Below are 19240 nucleotides of genomic sequence, written 5' to 3'. Positions count from 1 at the left end.
TGCTTTCCACCTGGCTACCCCTACCCTGGCCAACAGCTCTGCACCCCCCGCAGCAACTTGCCCAAGTCCCCTCCCCCCCGCTTCTCCTTCACCCAAATCCAGATGGCTGATGTTCTGAAAGAGCTGCAAAATCTGGATGCCTACAAATCAGCTGGGCTAGACAATCTGGACCTTCTCTTCCTAAAATTATCCGCCGAAATTGTTGTATCCCCAATTACTAGCTTGTTCAACCTCTCTTTCGTATCGTCTAAGATCCCTAAAGATTGGAAAGCTGCCGCAGTCATCCACCTCTTCAAAGGGGGAGACTCTCTAGACCCAAACCGTTACAGACTTATATCCATCCTGCCCTGCTTTTCTAAAGTCTTCAAAAGCTAAGTTAACAAACAGATCACCAACCATTTAGAATCCCAACGTACCTTCTCCGCTATGCAATCTGGTTTCCAAGCTGATCATTGTTGCACCTCATCCACGCTCAAGGTCCTAAACGATATCATAACCGCCAGTGTTAAGAGACAATACTGTGCAGCTGTATTCATCGACCTGGCCAAGGCTTTCGACTCTGTCAATCACCACATTCTTATCGGCAGACTAAACAGCCTTAGTTTCTCAAATGACTGCCTCGCCTGGTTCACCAACTACTTCTCACATAGAGTTCATTGTGTCCAATCGTAGGGCCTGATGTCCGGACCTCTGGCAGTCTCTATGGCAGTGCCACAAGGTTCAATTCTCGGGCCGACTCTTTTCTCTGTATATATCAATGATATCGCTCTTGCTGCTGGTGATTCTCTGATCCACCTCTATGCAGACAACATCATTCTGTATACATCTGGCCCTTCCTTGGACACTGTGTTAACAAACCTCCAAACGAGCTTCAATGCCATACAACACTCCTTCCGTGGCCTCCAACTGCTCTTAAATGCTAGTAAAACTAAATGCATGTTCTTCAACCGATTGCTGCCCACACCTGCCCGCCCATCTAGCATCACTACTCTGGACGGTTCTGACTTAGAATATGTGGACAACTATAAATACCTAGGTGTCTGGTTAGACTCTAAACTTTCCTTCCAGACTCACATCAAGCATCTCCAATCCAAAATTAAATCTAGAATCTTTGTATTTCGCAACAAAGCCTCCTTCACTCATGCTGCCAAACATACCCTCGTAAAAGTGACTATCCTACCGATCACTGACTTCAGAAATGTCATTTACAAAATAGCCTCCAACACTCTACTCAATAAATTGGATGTAGTCTATCACAGTGCCATCCGTTTTGTCACCAAAGCCCCATATACTACCAACCCCTGCGACCTGTATGATCTCGTTCCCTGGCCCTTGCTACATATCTGTCGCCAAACCCACTGGCTCCAGGTCATCTATAAGTCTTTGTTAGGTAAAGCCCGGCCTTATCTCAGCTCACTGGTCTCCATAGCAACACCCACCTGTAGCACGCGCTCCAGCAGGTATATTTCACTGGTCATCCCCAAAGCCAACACCGCCTTTGGCCGGTATTCTTTCCAGTTCTCTGCTGCCAATGACTAGAACGAATTGCAAAAATCATTGAAACTGGAGACTTATATCTCCCTCAGTAACTTTAAGCATCAGCTGTCAGAGCAGCTTACCGATCACTGTACCTGTACACAGCCCATCTGTAAATAGCCCATGCAACTACCTCATCCCCATATTGTTACTTATTTTTTGGCTCTTTTGCGCTTCAGTATATCTACTTGCACATCATCGTCTGCACATCCATCACTCCAGTGTTAATGCTAAAATGTACATATTTCACCACTATGGCCTTTTTTTATTTCCTTACCTCCCTAACCTTACTACATTTGCATACACTGTACACAGATTTTTATTTTGTTATTTTGACTGTACGTTTCTTTATCCCATGTGTAAGTCTGTGTTGTTGTTTTTGTTGCACTGCTTTGCTTTATCTTGGTCAGGTCACAGTTGTAAAGAGAACTTGTTCTCAACTGGCCTACTTGGTTCCCACAGTCTCCTCTTAACAGTTGATATTGAGATGTGTCTGTTATTTGAAGTCTGAGGAGCATTTATTTGGGCTGAAATTTCTACGGCTGGTAACCCCCCCCCCCCTTATCACAACACAACTGATTGACTCAAACGAATTAAGAAGGAAAGAAATTCCACAAATTAACTAAGAAGGAAAGAAACTCCACAAATTAACTTTTAAGGCACACCTGTTAATTGAAATGCATTCCAGGTGACTACCCCATGAAGCTGGTTGAGAGAGCGCCAAGAGTGTGAAAAGCTGTCATCAAGGCAAAGGGTGGCTATTTGAAGAATCTCAAATGGAAAATCTATTTTGATTTATTTAACACTTTTTTGATTACTACATGATTCTATATGTGTTATTTCATGGTGTTGATGTCTTCACTATTATTCTACAATGTAGAAAATATAAAAAATAAAGAAAAACCCTTGAATGAGTAGATGTTCTAAAACTTTTGACCGGTGGTGTATATGAAAAATCTGTAGCATCACTGCCCAAAAGGATAATACACTCAGTGGACCAAACATTAGGAACACCTGCTCTTTCCATGACATAGACTGACCAGGTGATTCCAAGTGAAAGCTATGATCTCTTATTGATGCCACCTGTTAAATATACTTAAATGAAGGGGAGGAGACAAGTTAAAGAAGGATTTTTAAGCCATGAGACATGGATTGTGTATGTGTGCAATTCAGAGGGTGAATGGGCAAGACAAAGGTTTTAACTGCCTTTGAACAGGGTATGGTAGTAGGTGCCCGGTGTACTGGTTTGAGTATGTCAAGAACTGCAACGCTGCTGTGTTTTTACACTCAACCGTTTCCTGTGTGTTTCATAAATGGTCCACCACCCAAAGGACATTTTATTTAACTAGGCAAGTCAGTTAAGAACTAATTCTTATTTACAATGACAGTCTACCAGGGAACAGTGGGTTAACTGCCTTGTTCAGGGGCAGAATGGCAGATTTTTTACCTCAGGGACTTGATCCAGCATCTTTCGGTTACTGGCATACATGAAATATGAGAAATCGGTAACATCACTGCCTAAAAGGATATATCCGAAATATGAGAAATCGGTAACATCACTGCCTAAAAGGATATATCCGAAATATAATAAATAGGTAGCATCACTGCCTAAAAGCATATAACTGAAATATGAGAAATTGGTAGCATCAATGCCTAAATGCATATAACAGAAATATGAGGAAACCGGTAGCATCACTGCCTAAAAGCATATAACCGAAATATGAGAATATAGGAAAGTAAGGGATATACAGAATGAGACATTGGTTGCCCGTTCCATTACAGCACAGAATACAGTGGTAATAACATGGTGATAGTATGGTAACAAGTTATAGTTACTATGATATTACCACTGTGTGTGTGTGTGTGTGTGTGTGTGCGTGTGTGTGTGTGTGTGTGTGTGTGTGTGTGTGTGTGTGTGTGTGTGTGTGTGTGTGTGTGAGTGTGTGTGTGTGTGTGTGTGTGTGTGTGTCTGTGTGTGTGTGTGTCTTTTTTTTTAGTTACTATGATATTACCACTTTATTCCACACTGTAATGTAAAAGTACCAACAAATCTATTGTGTCAAAGTCAAAGTGTGTGTGTGTGTGTGTGTGTGTGTGTGTGTGTGTGTGTGTGTGTGTGTGTGTCTGTGTGTGTGTGTGTGTGTCTGTGTGTGTGTGTGTCTTTCAATACAGGTGTCCAAAGCAGCAGCAGACTTAATGTCGTACTGCGAAGCCCATGCCAAAGAGGACCCGCTCCTGTCGCCGGTGCCCGCATCCGAAAACCCTTTTAGGGAGAAGAAGTTCTTCTGTGCCATCCTGTAAACGGGGTGTGGTTTATTTGGTCTGACAGGAAGTCTGCTCATCTTGGGACATTGAACGAGGACGTTCAATATGTAGACATCTTCTAACAGAAGGGCATGGAGGAGTAGTACTGTCTCTTTCTCTACAATGGAAGCTAAAGCAGGCATTTAAAAACCACAGAGTAAGACGTAACCATTTACAACGGTCTGATCTGACCTGATCTGAGGGCAGTTTTTGAGGGCTGTGCAGCATGTTTGATGGATCCATCCGTGTAGTCAGAGGACAACCGAAGATAGTATGGTTATCCACCCAGAAACATGATGGACAACCAATCAAGTTGTTGTCAGGTTGTGTTTAAAATAAAATAAAAAGAATGAAGGAAAAAAATTAACAAAAAAAAAATGTTGTGGTTCTTTTGGAACATGAAATCCAAGTGTTACGTTAAACGGTGGGTTGGGTTGGGTAGATGAGCTGCTTACCACCAGATACTAACCCCTGTTTATCGGAATGTTTTTCATTTTTTGCTGTTGTTTATTTTATGCAGATTTTGATTCTGAGATGAATTGGTTTGGCTATATCACTTAGACAACTTTCTATACTGTATGTGATTTACTGAAACAGCTATTTTAACTTTTTTTTTTTTTTTTTTACATCGTTAGAATTGGTGAAAGCTGTTTTAATGGAAAGTTTGGACGTTCAATTAAGTGATATTCTTCACAGACATGTTTCTTTAAACTTCTTCTGAGAGAAGTATACAACATATATATCTGGCAATGTGGTACAGTTTGTGTTTCCTTCAGATACAAGCTCTCTTTTTACTATTTGTATAAACATACTAGCAAGTGAACTGTGTTGTGCTGTGCGTTCTGAATGTTGGTGTTTATCATTAATAATTGCATGAAATTAACTATTTTTTAATTTTATTTTTAATGTGGGGATTGTGTGAACGAGGCAGCCTCCATCTGGCAGTGCCAACTGTATTAAAAAGATAACAATGACTCAAAATGGACTCCATTAGGACATCTTTGTCATAGGAAAAAACGAAAGGGACAAGACTGTGCTGCAAGCCGATGATGCTTAATTTCCCAAATTGTTTAAAAAATAGGTTATGGTTAGGGTTAAAGGTTAGATTTAGGGTTAAAGGGATAGTTCAGCCAAATTACAAAATGACACATTGGTTTCCTAACCCTCCAAACAGTCTATGGACCATGTATGACAGCAATCCATGATTTGGTTTAGTTTCCATGGCACTGTTTCCACATGCTAACGTTTTAGCATTTTGGCATAAATCCCATTAAAGTCATGGGGCCGATATTAGCATTTTTTCACACATCATGTCCAAATCATCTAAAAGTATCTAAAAAAAAATGATTGTGAAGCTCAACAAAGTCACTTACAGATGTTTTGAACATGAAAATGCTAATATCGGTTCCATGACTTGAATTTGTGCCACAAATGCTAAAACGTTAGCATGTGGAAACAGAGCCAGGGAGATTAAACCAAAGCATGGATCTATCCCTAGCTTTAACTGTTTTGTTAAGTTTAGGGCATAGGTTGTCCGTTTTAGATTTTGGCTAGTCGGATGCTGGTCAGAAAAGTCCCTTTAATTTGGTCTCCCCTCTCATGCTATAGCAATACCTGGTTCTGACTGGCAAGGTATATTTCCATAGCACTTTGCACATAAAGCTACTAGCTAGTTAGAGTATAAGACATCATTGAACATTCACATTCACATGGACCAGACTATGTGGGTTATTCATAAAACTATATAAACATGTTTACATCAGCCATTTAAACTGCAAGGAGAAATCTAGTAGACATTGCAGACTGTGCAGAAACTGACATAGGTTTTATTTAGTCCCTTCATCAGAAAACAAGAGGTAGGCCTACACATTTCATGAGGAACATGGCATTCTACCATATTCATAATCATTCATATTTATAATCTTGGCAAGTGAACATACTGTATGCCCAAATAAATTAACAAAGTAGCACCTAAGAAGTGATTCTTTTTGGGGTGCACTGCAGCATTGCAGAAACTGTTGTGTGTAAAAAAATATATATATTTTTTTATAAAACTCAAACTCTAAAGCCCCATTTATCACCCGGTGCTAACATGGGTCCTTTGTTCTGACCTTGCCTACATTCTGAAAAGTGTCTACACAAAGTATTAAAATGTGTCTGTTATCTGTCCACTGTGTCTGCATTGTGACAAGATGTCCTGGTCCCTCTATCCAAGGGCCTTCATGGGCCGCCTGTTGCCAATCCCTAAACTAGACCATAAGTAGGTAACATAACATGTCTTGGAGGTGCTCAGAAATATGTAAACGTATATTTCATATAGCTCTGAGGCCAGGCTGTAATATAATATAATTAATTATATCATATTTGGATAATCCGTGAGCATAAAATTACAAAAAGTTCAAATAAAAATGAAAATAATCTGAAGCTTTTCTTTAAGGGAATAGGGTGAATTTGCCTCTAGTCACTGATCTTGGGTCCATTTAGCATGTTCCCCACTAATGGTTAAGGATAGGAAGCTGATCCTAAATCTGTTTTTAGGAGAAACTTCACCCTTGCAGTTTGATGAGCTTCTATTTGTTGCACTTTAGTGCCCTCGTGTGGATAACAGCCCCAACATAATTTTCAACATTTTATTTATACTGATTTAGTATTGCGTTCGTTGCTACGATAAAATAACTTACTTGTTGCAGGGGATCTTACTAACATCGACGCACTTGTCTGATTCAGTTCGGGGGGAAAAAAATGATTGTCAGAAGTGGGATTCGAACCCACGCCTCCAGGGGAGACTGCGACCTGAACGCAGCGCCTTAGACCGCTCGGCCATCCTGACATACAATTAATTGCGAATGTATATCGTTTTAACCTTATTGTTTTGTACTTACCAACTGGTTGAAGTTACTCACGTGTTGCATTCAACGATTTAGAAACCCGGAAATATCCGAGTTTCCTAGTTCCGACGAGCACTTGACCGCGGCACAAGGAGCGACACAAATCTTTGACGTCGTCGTGCAAGAGAAGGCAGAAGAAGGAAGCTCCAGTAGGGTTTGTGTGCTTTGGTGTTTAACGTTGTTATTATAACGTTACCCTGTTTAACAAGACACCACCCACGTCCAATTTTAGCCGTTTAGGTAGTTAGCTAAAACGTTAATCTGACATTTTTTTAATACATTTCTCGAGAAATGTACTTATTGTAAGTGAATATTGCTTTAATTAATTCAATTGACAGTGGTTAGTATACGTTACTAACTAGCTGGCAACCTACCTAATAAACTTCACTTGAAAGATATCGAGCAAATGTTCTGTGTTACATTTGGTCTTTTGGCAATATAGCTAGCTAGTTTATCATGTTTTTTGTTCACCGAGGGACGCCAACTTTTTGGCATGGGCGTTTACTGTGGGGATTTCTTTAGCTAGCTAGTCCCATTATTAGCTGAGATAACTAGCTATATATGCTCTTTATAAGCTAACTAGCTAAGTAGTAACGTTAGATGCTTTTGAGTGTGTTGAAGTGTGTCCAAGTCACAGATGAAAGACGAAACCTTTAGCTAGCCAGTTATACCAACCGTTTGTTAGTCTTTGTCCAAGTATCATGCTCTCTCCCAGTGGAGTGCAGGTCTACTAATTTAGGTTTAGGCTCAGTAATTTGGCCAAAATCCTATACTTCAACGAGGCCAGAGGGGGGCATCTGAATTCACATTGGGACTGGCAGTGAATAGAACACTATGGTTGAGTTACAGTAATAGAACACTATAGTTACAGTAATAGAACACTATAGTTACAGTAATAGAACACTATGGTTGAGTTACAGTAATATAACACTATAGTTGAGTTACAGTAATAGAACACTGGTTGAGTTACAGTAATAGAACACTATGGTTGAGTTACAGTAATAGAACACTGTGGTTGAGTTACAGTAATAGAACACTATAGTTGAGTTACAGTAATAGAACACTATAGCTGAGTTACAGTAATAGAACACTATGGTTACAGTAATAGAACACTATGGTTGAGTTACAGTAATAGAACACTATGGTTGAGTTACAGTAATAGAACACTATAGTTGAGTTACAGTAATATAACACTATAGTTGAGTTACAGTAATAGAACACTATAGTTACAGTAATAGAACACTATAGCTGAGTTACAGTAATATAACACTATGGTTACAGTAATAGAACACTATGGTTAAGTTACAGTAATAGAACACTATAGAATGAGTTACAGTAATAGAACACTATAGTTACAGTAATAGAACACTATAGTTGAGTTACAGTAATAGAACACTATGGTTGAGTTACAGTAATAGAACACTATAGTTGAGTTACAGTAATATAACACTATAGTTGAGTTACAGTAATAGAACACTATGGTTGAGTTACAGTAATAGAACACTATAGTTGAGTTACAGTAATAGAACACTATGGTTGAGTTACAGTAATAGAACACTATGGTTGAGTTACAGTAATAGAACACTATGGTTGAGTTACAGTAATAGAACACTATGGTTGAGTTAGTAATAGAACACTATGGTTACAGTAATAGAACACTATGGTTGAGTTACAGTAATAGAACACTATAGTTACAGTAATAGAACACTATGGTTGAGTTACAGTAATATAACACTATGGTTGAGTTACAGTAATATAACACTATGGTTGAGTTACAGTAATAGAACACTGGTTGAGTTACAGTAATAGGCAATGAAACAATTTCTGAAAATGGAATTCTAAATACAGGTGTATTTAATTGCTTTGTAAACTGAATGGGTTCACATACAAAGCATAAAGCTTTATACTGACATTAACAAAGCATAATTCTAGTCATATGGATCATAAGGTTAACTTATAAGACAAAGCATGAACAATGAAATGCCTAGGAAATTAGAATATATAATAAATCACCTGTTAGCATGAGTGGCAGTGTGCAGCGTTTTCCTTTCTGTTTTCCATGAGTTTGCCTACAACTCCAGCACCTGCGTAAAGTACCTAGATGGGCGTATGTTCTTCATCTTTTCTACCAATGTAAATAAGACAAAATTCCTGAGAAGACAATCAACTCCATTGCATAGAACTGCAACAAACACTCAAACTGGACAGTTTTATCTCAATCTTTTCATTCAAAGACACAATCATGGACACTTACTGACAGTTGTGGCTGCTCTGCGTGATGTATTGTTGTCTCTACCTTCTTGCCCTTTGTGCTGTTGTCTGTGCCCAAAAATGTTTGTCCTATGTTTTGTGCTGCTGGCATGTTGTGTCACTACCATGTTGTTGTCATGTTGTGTTGCTACCATGCTGTGTTGTCATGTGTTGCTGCCATGCTATGTTGTTGTCTTAGGTGTCTCTTTATGTAGTGTTGTGTTGACTCTCTTGTCTTGCTGTGTGTTTTGTCCTATATTCTTTATTTAATGTATTTTTTATATTGAATCCCAGCCCCCGTCCCAGCAGGAGGCCTTTTGCCTTTTGATAGGCCATCATTGTAAATAAGAATTTGTTGTTAACTGACTTGCCTAGTTAAATAAAGGTTAAATAAAAGTTCAGAGTTCACCTGTTCAGATACAAGTAACCATAGACGCAATGCATCCATAAAGCTATCAGAGTTATCCTATAAGGGTTATCATATCAGGGTTATCCTATCAGGGTTATCCTATCGGGGTTATCTTATCAGAGGTATTCTATCAGAGTTATCCTATCAGGGTTATCCTATCAGAGTTATCCTATCAGGGTTATCCTATCAGATAACAATACATCCATAAAGCCTTCAGAGTTATCCTATCAGAGTTATCCTCAGTGAACAAGTTTCAGATAACAATACATCCATAAAGCCTTCAGAGTTATCCTATCAGGGTTATCCTATCACAGTTATCTTCAGTAAACAAGTGTCAGATAGAGACCAAACATGGACATAATAACATTAGTCAGTCCTCTGAATACTGTAACAAGAGGGGGAAGAGTTGACTAGTCATGGGGCATTGTCCTTTGTGCTTTCCTTGTGTTCCTGGACAATTTGCCATGCAGCTCCAGCTGAGTTGGGACCGAGCCCACAGTCTGTTATAAATCGTGATTACATGTGCTCTTTCATAACAAATGCTCTAATCATTTTAACTATGTGTTGTTTTTGTGGAATACAAATGTGTATAAAAACAAAATGTACACAAAAAACTTCTAAAATATTTAACTGCTAAGTGGTAGCATTCTTGTTTTACTTTTGTAAATAAAGTGGTGGTTTGTTGAGGAGAAGAACTTCAAGAAACGATTTGCTTACTAGCTAACTTAGCTGGCCAACTTTAGCTAGCTAACATCAGCTATTTGACTAATCCTCCATGGATATGGTAAGTTTAAATGTTTACCTGTTGTAGCTCTGTGTGTGTGTGTGTGTGTGTGTGTGTGTGTGTGTGTGTGTGTGTGTGTGTGTGTGTGTGTGCGTGTGTGTGTGTGTGTGTGTGTGTGTGTGTGTGTGAATTACCCCAGAACTACCCCTCCTTAAATCCATAGTCATTGACAGTAAGTTTTGTGTGCAAAATGTTTGTTTTTTTCCCATATGTTTGATAATCTGATATGTAATGTGTATTGATTCCTACTAACCAGCTTTGTAAGAGCAAGGTTTGTACTAGCAATGCTGATTATCATGAATGTGTTTTTCACTGAGACTTTCCCCAAGAGACATGCTATTCAGCTGCCTATGATTTCCTGATCTTACATTCTTAGAAAAAAAGTTTCTATTTAGAACCTAAAAGGGTTCATCGGCTGTCCACATAGGTGAACCCTTCGAAGAAGCATTTTTGCTTCAATCTAGAACCTTTTCTAAAAAAGGATCATTTATTTTCTTCTCTTTTTGTTCTTGCAGTAAGTGTCAAGACAAGCCAGAAAACAGGAGGTTGATGTGTTGTGGGCCGTCTGTAAAGTCCTAAAATATGCCCCTGAGGATGCAAAGTATGTATATGAGCAAGTTGCTCTTTTTTGAAAGCATCTCTAAGTGATAACTGCAACAAACTTCTTCAACCTGTACCATGGAATTACTTTTAGGTATCTGAGTTCAGAAAGTTTCTTCAGGAATGTCCTTTTCTCATTTTCTTTAAAAATCTTAAATTAATACATTTGTAATACGCTGACTCTCTTCACTGCAGATCTGACCCATCACACCACTCTTCAAGAGGGCCACTACGCTCCAGATTGTCTTCTGTCCTCAGAGGTCCTTGTTGAGGATCTACCCTATCATACCATTCATATTGTTCATTAATAAAATAAAACAATGGGCCTTTATATACTCTGTGTCGCTCACTCTATGGGTGAATTACGAATCAATTACTGTATGCAGATGTGCAAAAAAATTGTGATGAAGATTTTGTTTTGCTATTGCTTGTTATTGTTTTGCTATCTGTTTTAAATGTAAGATGATTTAGCAGATTTAAACTTTAATTGGTGACTATGGAAACAGATAGAAATGTAATGAACCATATTTTCAATATCCAACTTTATCCTCTGCAATACTTTTTACTGTAGGTAATACGCTGTAGTCACGTGGTCGTTACCAGGTTATGATGAGGTCTTAACTATAACCAGTAGGCAACATAATATAGCACATAATATATTGGTCAGAATTATGACCAGCAGGTCAGATAGAGCTCACAATTATGACCAACTGGTCGTATGGTGGTCACAAAAAGACGTTAAAAAATAACTTTTTTTTTCAACCAGTTTGCGTCATTTTGACGTCTTTTCACAAAGGTGTTGTTCAATCAAATCAAATGTCACATGCGCCGAATGCTTACTTTCAAGCCCTTAACCAACAATTCAGTTTTAAGAAAAATACTCCCAAAAAAAGAAAATAAATAAAAGTAACAAATAATTAAAGAGCAGCAGTAAAATAACAATAGCGAGGCTATATACAGGGGGTACCGGTACAGAGTCAATGTGCTGGGGCACCGGTTAGTCGAGGTCATTGAGGTAATATGTACATGTCGGTAGAGTTATTAAAGTGACTATGCTTAGTTAGAAATGGGACACTGGGACCTGTATGATGCCGCTAAGGTGGCAGTTGGAGGCCAGCTCCAGACCCTTACTGCAATCTCTCTGCCGCAACGGTCCAATTAAAAAACAATGGCTTCCGCCGCGACGTTGGCGACGCATGCCATCACAGAATAAAGAGTTATAAACAAGTTCTGACTACAAGGAGTACATCTACGACCAGAAGTGACTTTTCAAAGCAGGTTAGAAGAATTACCGTGAGGGGTTAGGAGACTTAGTTTAAGTTTAGGAAAGGGGTTAGAGTTCGCTAAAATGCCCCCCTAACTACAAAAGGTCCCAACCAATGATGTATATAAACCCTAGATTGTTGATGCTATGTATTGGCCAATGGGAGGCTTTAAAGCCACTGATGACGCCATATTGGCATGGCACTCCTCAGAAGAAGCAGTCCTCTGTCGGAATTTATGGAATTATACAGTATTTCAATTAAATGTTTCAAGCACAAAATTACATGCATTTAAGTATTTTTGTTATTGACAGTAACATTAGTACTGTAACGACCCTGGGTTTACACCAATGTAATGAAACAGGCAGGGAGCAGGTCTCGAACCCTCGACCTTCTAGCCCGAGGTCCGGCGCGCTATCGACTGTTCCGCAAAAGCATGCTTCTGCGGCAGAGTCGATTTCCGCGCTTATAAACCCAGGTTCGTTACAGTACTTAAAAAAAAAAATCATTATTTTAAGATTTTATTTGTATGTTTCGTTCACGATAATAATAATGCATTAAGGTGTATGTAATATAATAAACGTGGCAAAAACAAATGTAGACATTATAAATGCATTTCTGTACAGTAACTTCCCCCCCAAAAAAATGTTTTACCACGGTGAGGAGAGCCAAGATGGAGGTGCCGTGGCCTCAAAACAGTGCCCCCATAATATTGTCTAGTGTATGTATAAATTATTGTTCACCGACCTTTACACATCTTTGTCGTCATCGTTCTAAAGACGGATTAAGCTCCAGTGTAGGTTGTGTTCTATGTTGTTTAACGGGACATCACCCACCACACCCTGACTTTAGTCGTTTAGCTAGCTACGAAACCTTTTCCCCACCAGATCTGACGTTTTTATACACGGATTTCTTCAGAAAACAATACTGAATGTAAGTAAATGCATGAATGAATTGACAGGTGCCAGTAGCATGCTAGCTAGCAACCTATTTTATAAACTTCACGTAAAGTAAGTAAATGCATGAATGAATTGACAGGTGCCAGTAGCATGCTAGCTAGCAACCTATTTTATAAACTTCACGTAAAGATAGCTAGTAAGCAAACTTTATATTACATTTGGATTTTTGGCAATATAGAAAATGTTAGTTTATCATCTGTTTTTTTTGTACACAGAGTTGACGCCCACCGTTTGTCATGGACGCTTATGGATGTATTTAGCTAACTCAACTAGTAGCTACTACTACTAACTAGCTGCATTTGAGTGGGTTGAAGTGTCAAAATCACAGATGAAAGGGGAAATCTTTAGTTAACTAGTTATACCAACCGTTTGTTTATAATAAACCTTGTTCGAGTATCATGCGGTCTCCCAGTGGAGTACAATTCAACTCGGCCAGATTTCAGTCGTCTTTCCTAAATAATACACAACTGAGGCAAAACAGTTTCACCGTTGTAACGTTAACACAGCAATGGGTTTATGGGCATCTGAATGCACATTGTGACTTGCTGTGAATATGAGATTATTGAATGGTAAAACAATCTCTACATTTCACAATATTTCAGATTGACTTTGCCATGGCCTGTAGTCCACCCCCTAATTTCTCCTGGGTCGAACCTAAAAAGTTGGCAGGACTGGCTCTCCCTCGAATGACTGCCCACTACCAATACCTTCTGGACAATGGCATTCAACACCTGGTCTGCTTGTGTGAGAAAAAACCTCCCAACTATGATACCGTCCCAGGAGTGAAACTACACCACATCAAGATAATAGACTTCACCCCACCAACTCCAGAACAAATTCAGAGGTTTCTGTCTATTGTGGAGGAATCGAATGCTAAAGGCGAGGTAAGGGTTCAGTTTAAGAAGTGTTCAGTTACCCATTATTCAGCTACTACATCAGAGGACCTCCTTATGTCTGTTCTGACACACGAAACCAAACAAACATTGACCACTGAGTTCACAGTCAAAATGTGCACAGTTGAATTATTGTCAACCATTGATGTACATTAACACACAGCCTTCTGTACCTTTATCTATGTAAGTCAACCACATGTATTTCTCGCTGCCGTAGGGTGTAGCTGTTCACTGTATGCATGGCCATGGGAGGACGGGGACCATGTTGGCCTGCTATCTGGTGAAGACCAGGCAGATCTCAGGCATCGACGCCATCAGTGAGGTCAGGAGACTACGTCACGGCTCTATTGAGACACACGACCAGGAGAAAGCAGTGGTGCAGTTTTACCAGCGCATTAAATAACTGTTTTTTGTTTAAATATTTTACATTTAAATCATTTTAAAGGGGAAATCAACTTGTATACCTGCACTGTACACATCTATACCTATTGAAGTGGCCAAATTTAAAATGGGGGACACATTTTTATATATTGTAGCTGCATTTCTTCTTTAAAGCTGCTACTCAGGTTTGGAACTACATGGATTTTTTTTAGGAGTGCCTGTTTTTAACTCTGGGAAGGTGTCCTGAATTGTATGGGGAGTATACGGTACATCTATAATGTGTACCATGACCGCTGTGCCTCTGCATTGCTCACTCTCTGGGGTTTTAGGCTGGGTATCTATAATGTGTACCATGACCGCTGTGCCTCTGCATTGCTCACTCTCTGGGGTTTTAGGCTGGGTATCTATAATGCACTTTGTGACAACTGCTGATGTAAAATGGGCTTTATAAAACACATTTGATTGCTGTTGTAAATTTGCCAAAAATAACCATTAATTTATTACAAAAAAATCCATTAATAATGTACCTAAGTTTTGATTTGAGTTCAATTAAACAACAGACTCATGCAATAAGCATTTGTGACTCATCACCTGGATTCAGTCTTATGTAGCACCATTTGAAATTGGGTGTTTTACATTGGATAAAAAGTAGAGACCCAGAGCTACAACATGGCATATCATACACTGTATTTTTGAGGAACAAGTCATTCTGCTTTGAAAGTTGATATACTTGTAAACTCACTTTTGAGAAAATGGCCTTTGAATGTTTTGGTACCTATTGAAGAGCTCTACTTTGTCTATATTGTCTATACACATTCAGCATTGTGCACACACTCTTAAGCCAGCCCCACCCATCTCTTTAAGGATTCACATGTGCAGTCATGCACTGAACAGTGAGTAGTGTAGTAAAGATTAAGACTTAAAGTGGTAGTAGCCTACAATAAGGAGACATTCCAGGTAAACAAAGTGTCCAGATGTAAAGATACCTTAATAGAAAATGACTGAAGTTAAAGTCACACAGTAAAATACTACTTGAGTAAAAGTCTAAAAGTGTTTGCTTATTAAAAAATACTATCAAAAGTACATTAACCTCTTTGGGCCGGCAAGTATCAAAATTAGAAGTCAGATTTGATTAAAGCAGATGGCCCTATTTCAGTGTTTTGTTGACAGATAGCCAGGGGCACACTCCAACACTACGATATCATTTACAAACGAAGCATTTGTGTTTAGTGAGTCTGTGTGGTATGTCACAAAATCATGTTACGACCACACATATCAATATTCATTTTATATATCAATATTTTGCTAAGTGGATGGGTCTTTACAGAAGGTGTAAATGATACAGCCAAACGGTTACATGTGTAGCAGCATTATCAGAAATAGTGCAAATATAAACTGATAAACAGTATGTACACGAACAATAACAGTAGTGATAGACGAGGTAGTTGTATGCATACAATCAGGTAAAGTGGTGAGGCAATACAGATAGTGCTGATGAGTGGTCTGTCCGAACCACGCATGAATAAGATAATCTATATTCGGAGAGCCTGTTCCTGTCCTGCTCTTGACTTTGGTGCAGGGCATGTAAATGCCCATAGCCTCTTCATTGCAAAACTCCCATATCTTCTCAAAAAGATAAGTTTGTCTAGCTGTGTCCAGTCCAGGTGGTGCTTGTACAGGTAGACCATCTATGGGAGGAAGGATGTCAGCGTTGCGCAGCAGCTGAAATCTGGTCCCGACTGAGTCAGAATGCTCCTTGGCGACAACAACACCAGGCTCCAGAACACCGAAGCTGTAAAACAGGAAATAACAAAAACCTCTTTGACAACATCAATTCACCTCCCAAGTTTAGATAAGAAGAATAACCTCATACAATGCAATGAAAATTATAATCACCTGAAGTTCTGGTACTGCTTGATCTGTGGCAACGGCCTGAAGTAGGGAGTCAAGTGTTGTTGCCAGCCATAGCTTTCCACCAGCACCGTATCATCCTCCAGTCCAACCAGCTGTGGGATGTCGACCCCTGTCACAGTAATCTCAGACGAAGTGTTCACTCTGCTAGATGAGGCTGAAGCAAACTTGTTGTGGCCTGTGATCAGGAAGTGAAGGTCCAGACTGTGGTGGAGCTTGTGCATGGTCCACCACGCACAGTACCAGAACACTGACTTGTTCTTATTTTGGCCACTGCAGTTATTACAATTCAGGTCAACACGTGTTTCCCCAACTCCGTAGTTGGTGAAGAAATAGTGCATGTAGTTGATGACTGCGCTGCTGCCTGTGCTGGATGACATGCCTTCATCAATCAAGTAGTTGACTTGTTGTGGTTTTCCTTCACGGCAGACACCAAACAAGACACACTTGCGAGAAGTTAAAAAGTAGATGGGACCTGGCTGCATAGGGTCAGAAAGATAGTGCACCTGCAAACAACAAAAGAACATTAAGATCAATTACAATTAATTGTCTCACCCCTGTCAATCTGTCTTTACACAGTTTAGTGAAATGTATTTGTCTGCCTCCCAAATATATATATATATATATTAATATGTTTTATTTTATTTTTTATTGTACTGTATATCTATTTATCCATCTATGTCCTTAATCAGTATAAAGGAGGAAATGTTTCTTGTTGAGTAAAATCAAAGCTGTAATGTATCCTGATGACTTTGCTTGCTGGTTAAAGTAGGGCCCCCAGAGACAACTGCAGGTCTTGACTGGTGGTCTTTCTGTCAGCAACCATCTTCTGGTAGACAGACCGCTCACTCTGAACAAGCAGGAGATGCTTCTCTTGCTTCTTCAGCTTGGCTGATTTAACAGCTTCTGGCATATTGGCAGATCTGAAGACCTGATAGTTGTTCTTCTGGCACTGCCAGCACAGGTCTGTCCTGGGCTTAGATGCGGGGCAGCAATTTTCTCCACAGATTCCTAAAAGAAGACAGCCCGAAATACAGAAATAATGTGAGATCAATAAAAGTAGTGCCAATCATGTTGGAGGTCAATTAAATAATCAAAATATGTTTATGCTTTTAAAATGTTGAGCCTTGATTGATAAGCCTTGATCGAATGTTGAGCCCGTCTTCTCAGGATCCTCCTTACAAGGCTTTGACTTCGGTGGAGTCATTTGATCTGAGGGATAAGAGACGTTGGTGCTCCTTGAATGTGCGATTCTCAGGGGCTGCATCACCTCTGATGTCCTCCTGGACTCTGCAACCCACACCTGTTATTGAGAAGATCAATTGTAGGTTATCTATACAGATATACAAGACCATGCATATTATATTTACCTCACATGCGACCCATGATAAGATTGCAATTATCCCATTAAATTAATTGTTAGTCAATTTTCAATAACAACACTATTGTTAGACTCACTAATCATGTTGGGGCTGGAGCAGTACAGCTGTCTGTTCTTCAGCAGGGCCTGTTCTCTCTGTGTTCTGTTCCCTCCATGGTGAAGGTTATTACCCCTTATTACCCCCCAGGGCTTTGTTCCAAACCCTCATACAGGATCAGGGTCTTACCGTTGGGCTTAGCAGGGCCACTACCATCCAATGCTGAGGGAATCATAAACCAGTTGGTTAGATCCAGATCATCTAGCAGTCCGTAGAGATCCATGAAAATGTCACCAGTTACAAGGTGTGCTATTCCTCTACCATTTTTCATTGTGGAAAACGACTACTGAATGATGGGAGTCCATGAAATGCAATTAGCTGAATCAAAAATACAAATTGTCTTTGATCTTAGATCATTCAACCTTTGTTGAGGGACTGTTCAGGGAAAAAACGCTAATGCAATAGAAATATTGCCTTTTATTCTTGTTCTGCTTGTACCTATAGTTGCTACTGAAGTTATTCTACTTGTATCTAGTTGTTACCAAAGGTGGTTCATCAAGCAGATCAGCCAGACCATGGTATGCTGCCCTCTGCTTGGCAACCTGTTGAGTCACAACAGGCGCAACGGTTTGTGTCAAGAACTGCAATGTTGCTGGGGTTTTTTTCACACTCAACAGTTTCCCTTGGGGTCAACATGGGCCAGCATCCCTGTGGAACGCTTTCAACACCTTGTAGAGTCCATGCCCTGACAAATTGAGGCTGTTCTGAGAGCAAAAGGGGGTGCATCTCAATATTAGGAAGGTGTTCCAGATGGTTTGTACACTCAGTGTAGTAGTCTAACCATTTCTGCTGGTCCTCCCTTGATAGGCAACATAAATCCCAAGGTTGTTTTATCCTGCTCTCTGTAGATGGGGAAAAATATAGATTATTGTCAGTGATTATTGCATGAATGGATGAACTAATGAATTTGTACCTTTGCTGCCATGATGCTGACCCACATTCCTCTGTTCAAGGGTTTGTTCAGTGTAATAGTCAAATCAAAATGATTTATAAAGCCCTTCTTATATAGATGACCAGCAGGGTCAAATAATAATAATCACAGTGGTTGTCGAGGGTGCAACAGGAGTAAATATCAGTTGGCTTTTCATAGCCGATCATTCAGAGTATCTCTACCACTCCTGCTGTCTCTAGAGAGTTGAAAACAGCAGGTCCAGGACAAGGTAGCACGTCCGGTGAACAGGTCAGGGTTCCATAGCCGCAGGCAGAACAGTTGAAACTGGAGCAGCAGCACGGCCAGGTGGACTGGGGACAGCAAGGAGTCATCAGGCCAGGTAGTCCTGGGGCATGGTCCTAGGGCTCAGGTCCTCCGAGAGAGAGAGAGAGAGCATACTTAAATTCACACAGGACACCGGATAAGACGGGATAAATACTCCAGATAGTCATGTTCTCGGTGTCTAATAATTGAAAGAAACAGAGAAAAGATCACAATGAGATATAAAGCTAAAAACGGATACAGAACTATATAATTAGCTTTTGGAAACACTCAGAAAAAGGCTTCTAAAAGACTTATTTCCCCATATGAGGGACCCGTTTTGGTTCGAGGTAGAGAAATGGTTTGCTCTGTTGAAGAAGATAATCCAGATTG

The 19240-nt window shown here is 39.7% G+C and overlaps 2 protein-coding genes, 1 long non-coding RNA gene and 1 other non-coding gene across 4 annotated transcripts in view; 3 read left to right on the top strand and 1 right to left on the bottom strand.

Annotated features, from left to right (window-relative positions):
* LOC118944226 (guanine nucleotide-binding protein G(I)/G(S)/G(O) subunit gamma-2) overlaps window positions 1-4821 on the top strand; it is a 33760-nt gene extending 28939 nt beyond the window's left edge. The window contains exon 3 of the mRNA XM_036962553.1: window positions 3709-4821. Coding sequence (XP_036818448.1) covers window positions 3709-3837 — 129 coding nt within the window. The 3' untranslated portion in view covers window positions 3838-4821. The remainder of the gene's footprint in view (window positions 1-3708) is intronic.
* A 1766-nt stretch (window positions 4822-6587) lies between these two features.
* trnal-cag lies at window positions 6588-6670 on the bottom strand. Its single transcript has one exon. It is a non-coding gene; the product is annotated as a tRNA-Leu (tRNA).
* A 3637-nt stretch (window positions 6671-10307) lies between these two features.
* LOC110505883 lies at window positions 10308-11102 on the top strand. Its single transcript, XR_002470899.2, has 3 exons — window positions 10308-10343; window positions 10687-10772; window positions 10967-11102. It is a non-coding gene; the product is annotated as an uncharacterized LOC110505883 (long non-coding RNA).
* Window positions 11103-12845: 1743 nt separating this feature from the next.
* dusp23b (dual specificity phosphatase 23b) lies at window positions 12846-14841 on the top strand. Its single transcript, NM_001165212.1, is given in 3 exon segments — window positions 12846-12966; window positions 13595-13876; window positions 14103-14841. Coding segments are annotated over 2 exon segments (456 nt in total). The 5' UTR covers window positions 12846-12966; window positions 13595-13606; the 3' UTR covers window positions 14289-14841.
* Window positions 14842-19240: the final 4399 nt, after the last annotated feature.

This window comes from Oncorhynchus mykiss, chromosome 25, assembly GCF_013265735.2.
Source record: "Oncorhynchus mykiss isolate Arlee chromosome 25, USDA_OmykA_1.1, whole genome shotgun sequence".
Taxonomy (NCBI): domain Eukaryota; kingdom Metazoa; phylum Chordata; class Actinopteri; order Salmoniformes; family Salmonidae; genus Oncorhynchus; species Oncorhynchus mykiss.
Note: the sequence above shows the minus strand (reverse complement) of the source record. Positions and strands in the feature narration are given on the sequence as shown.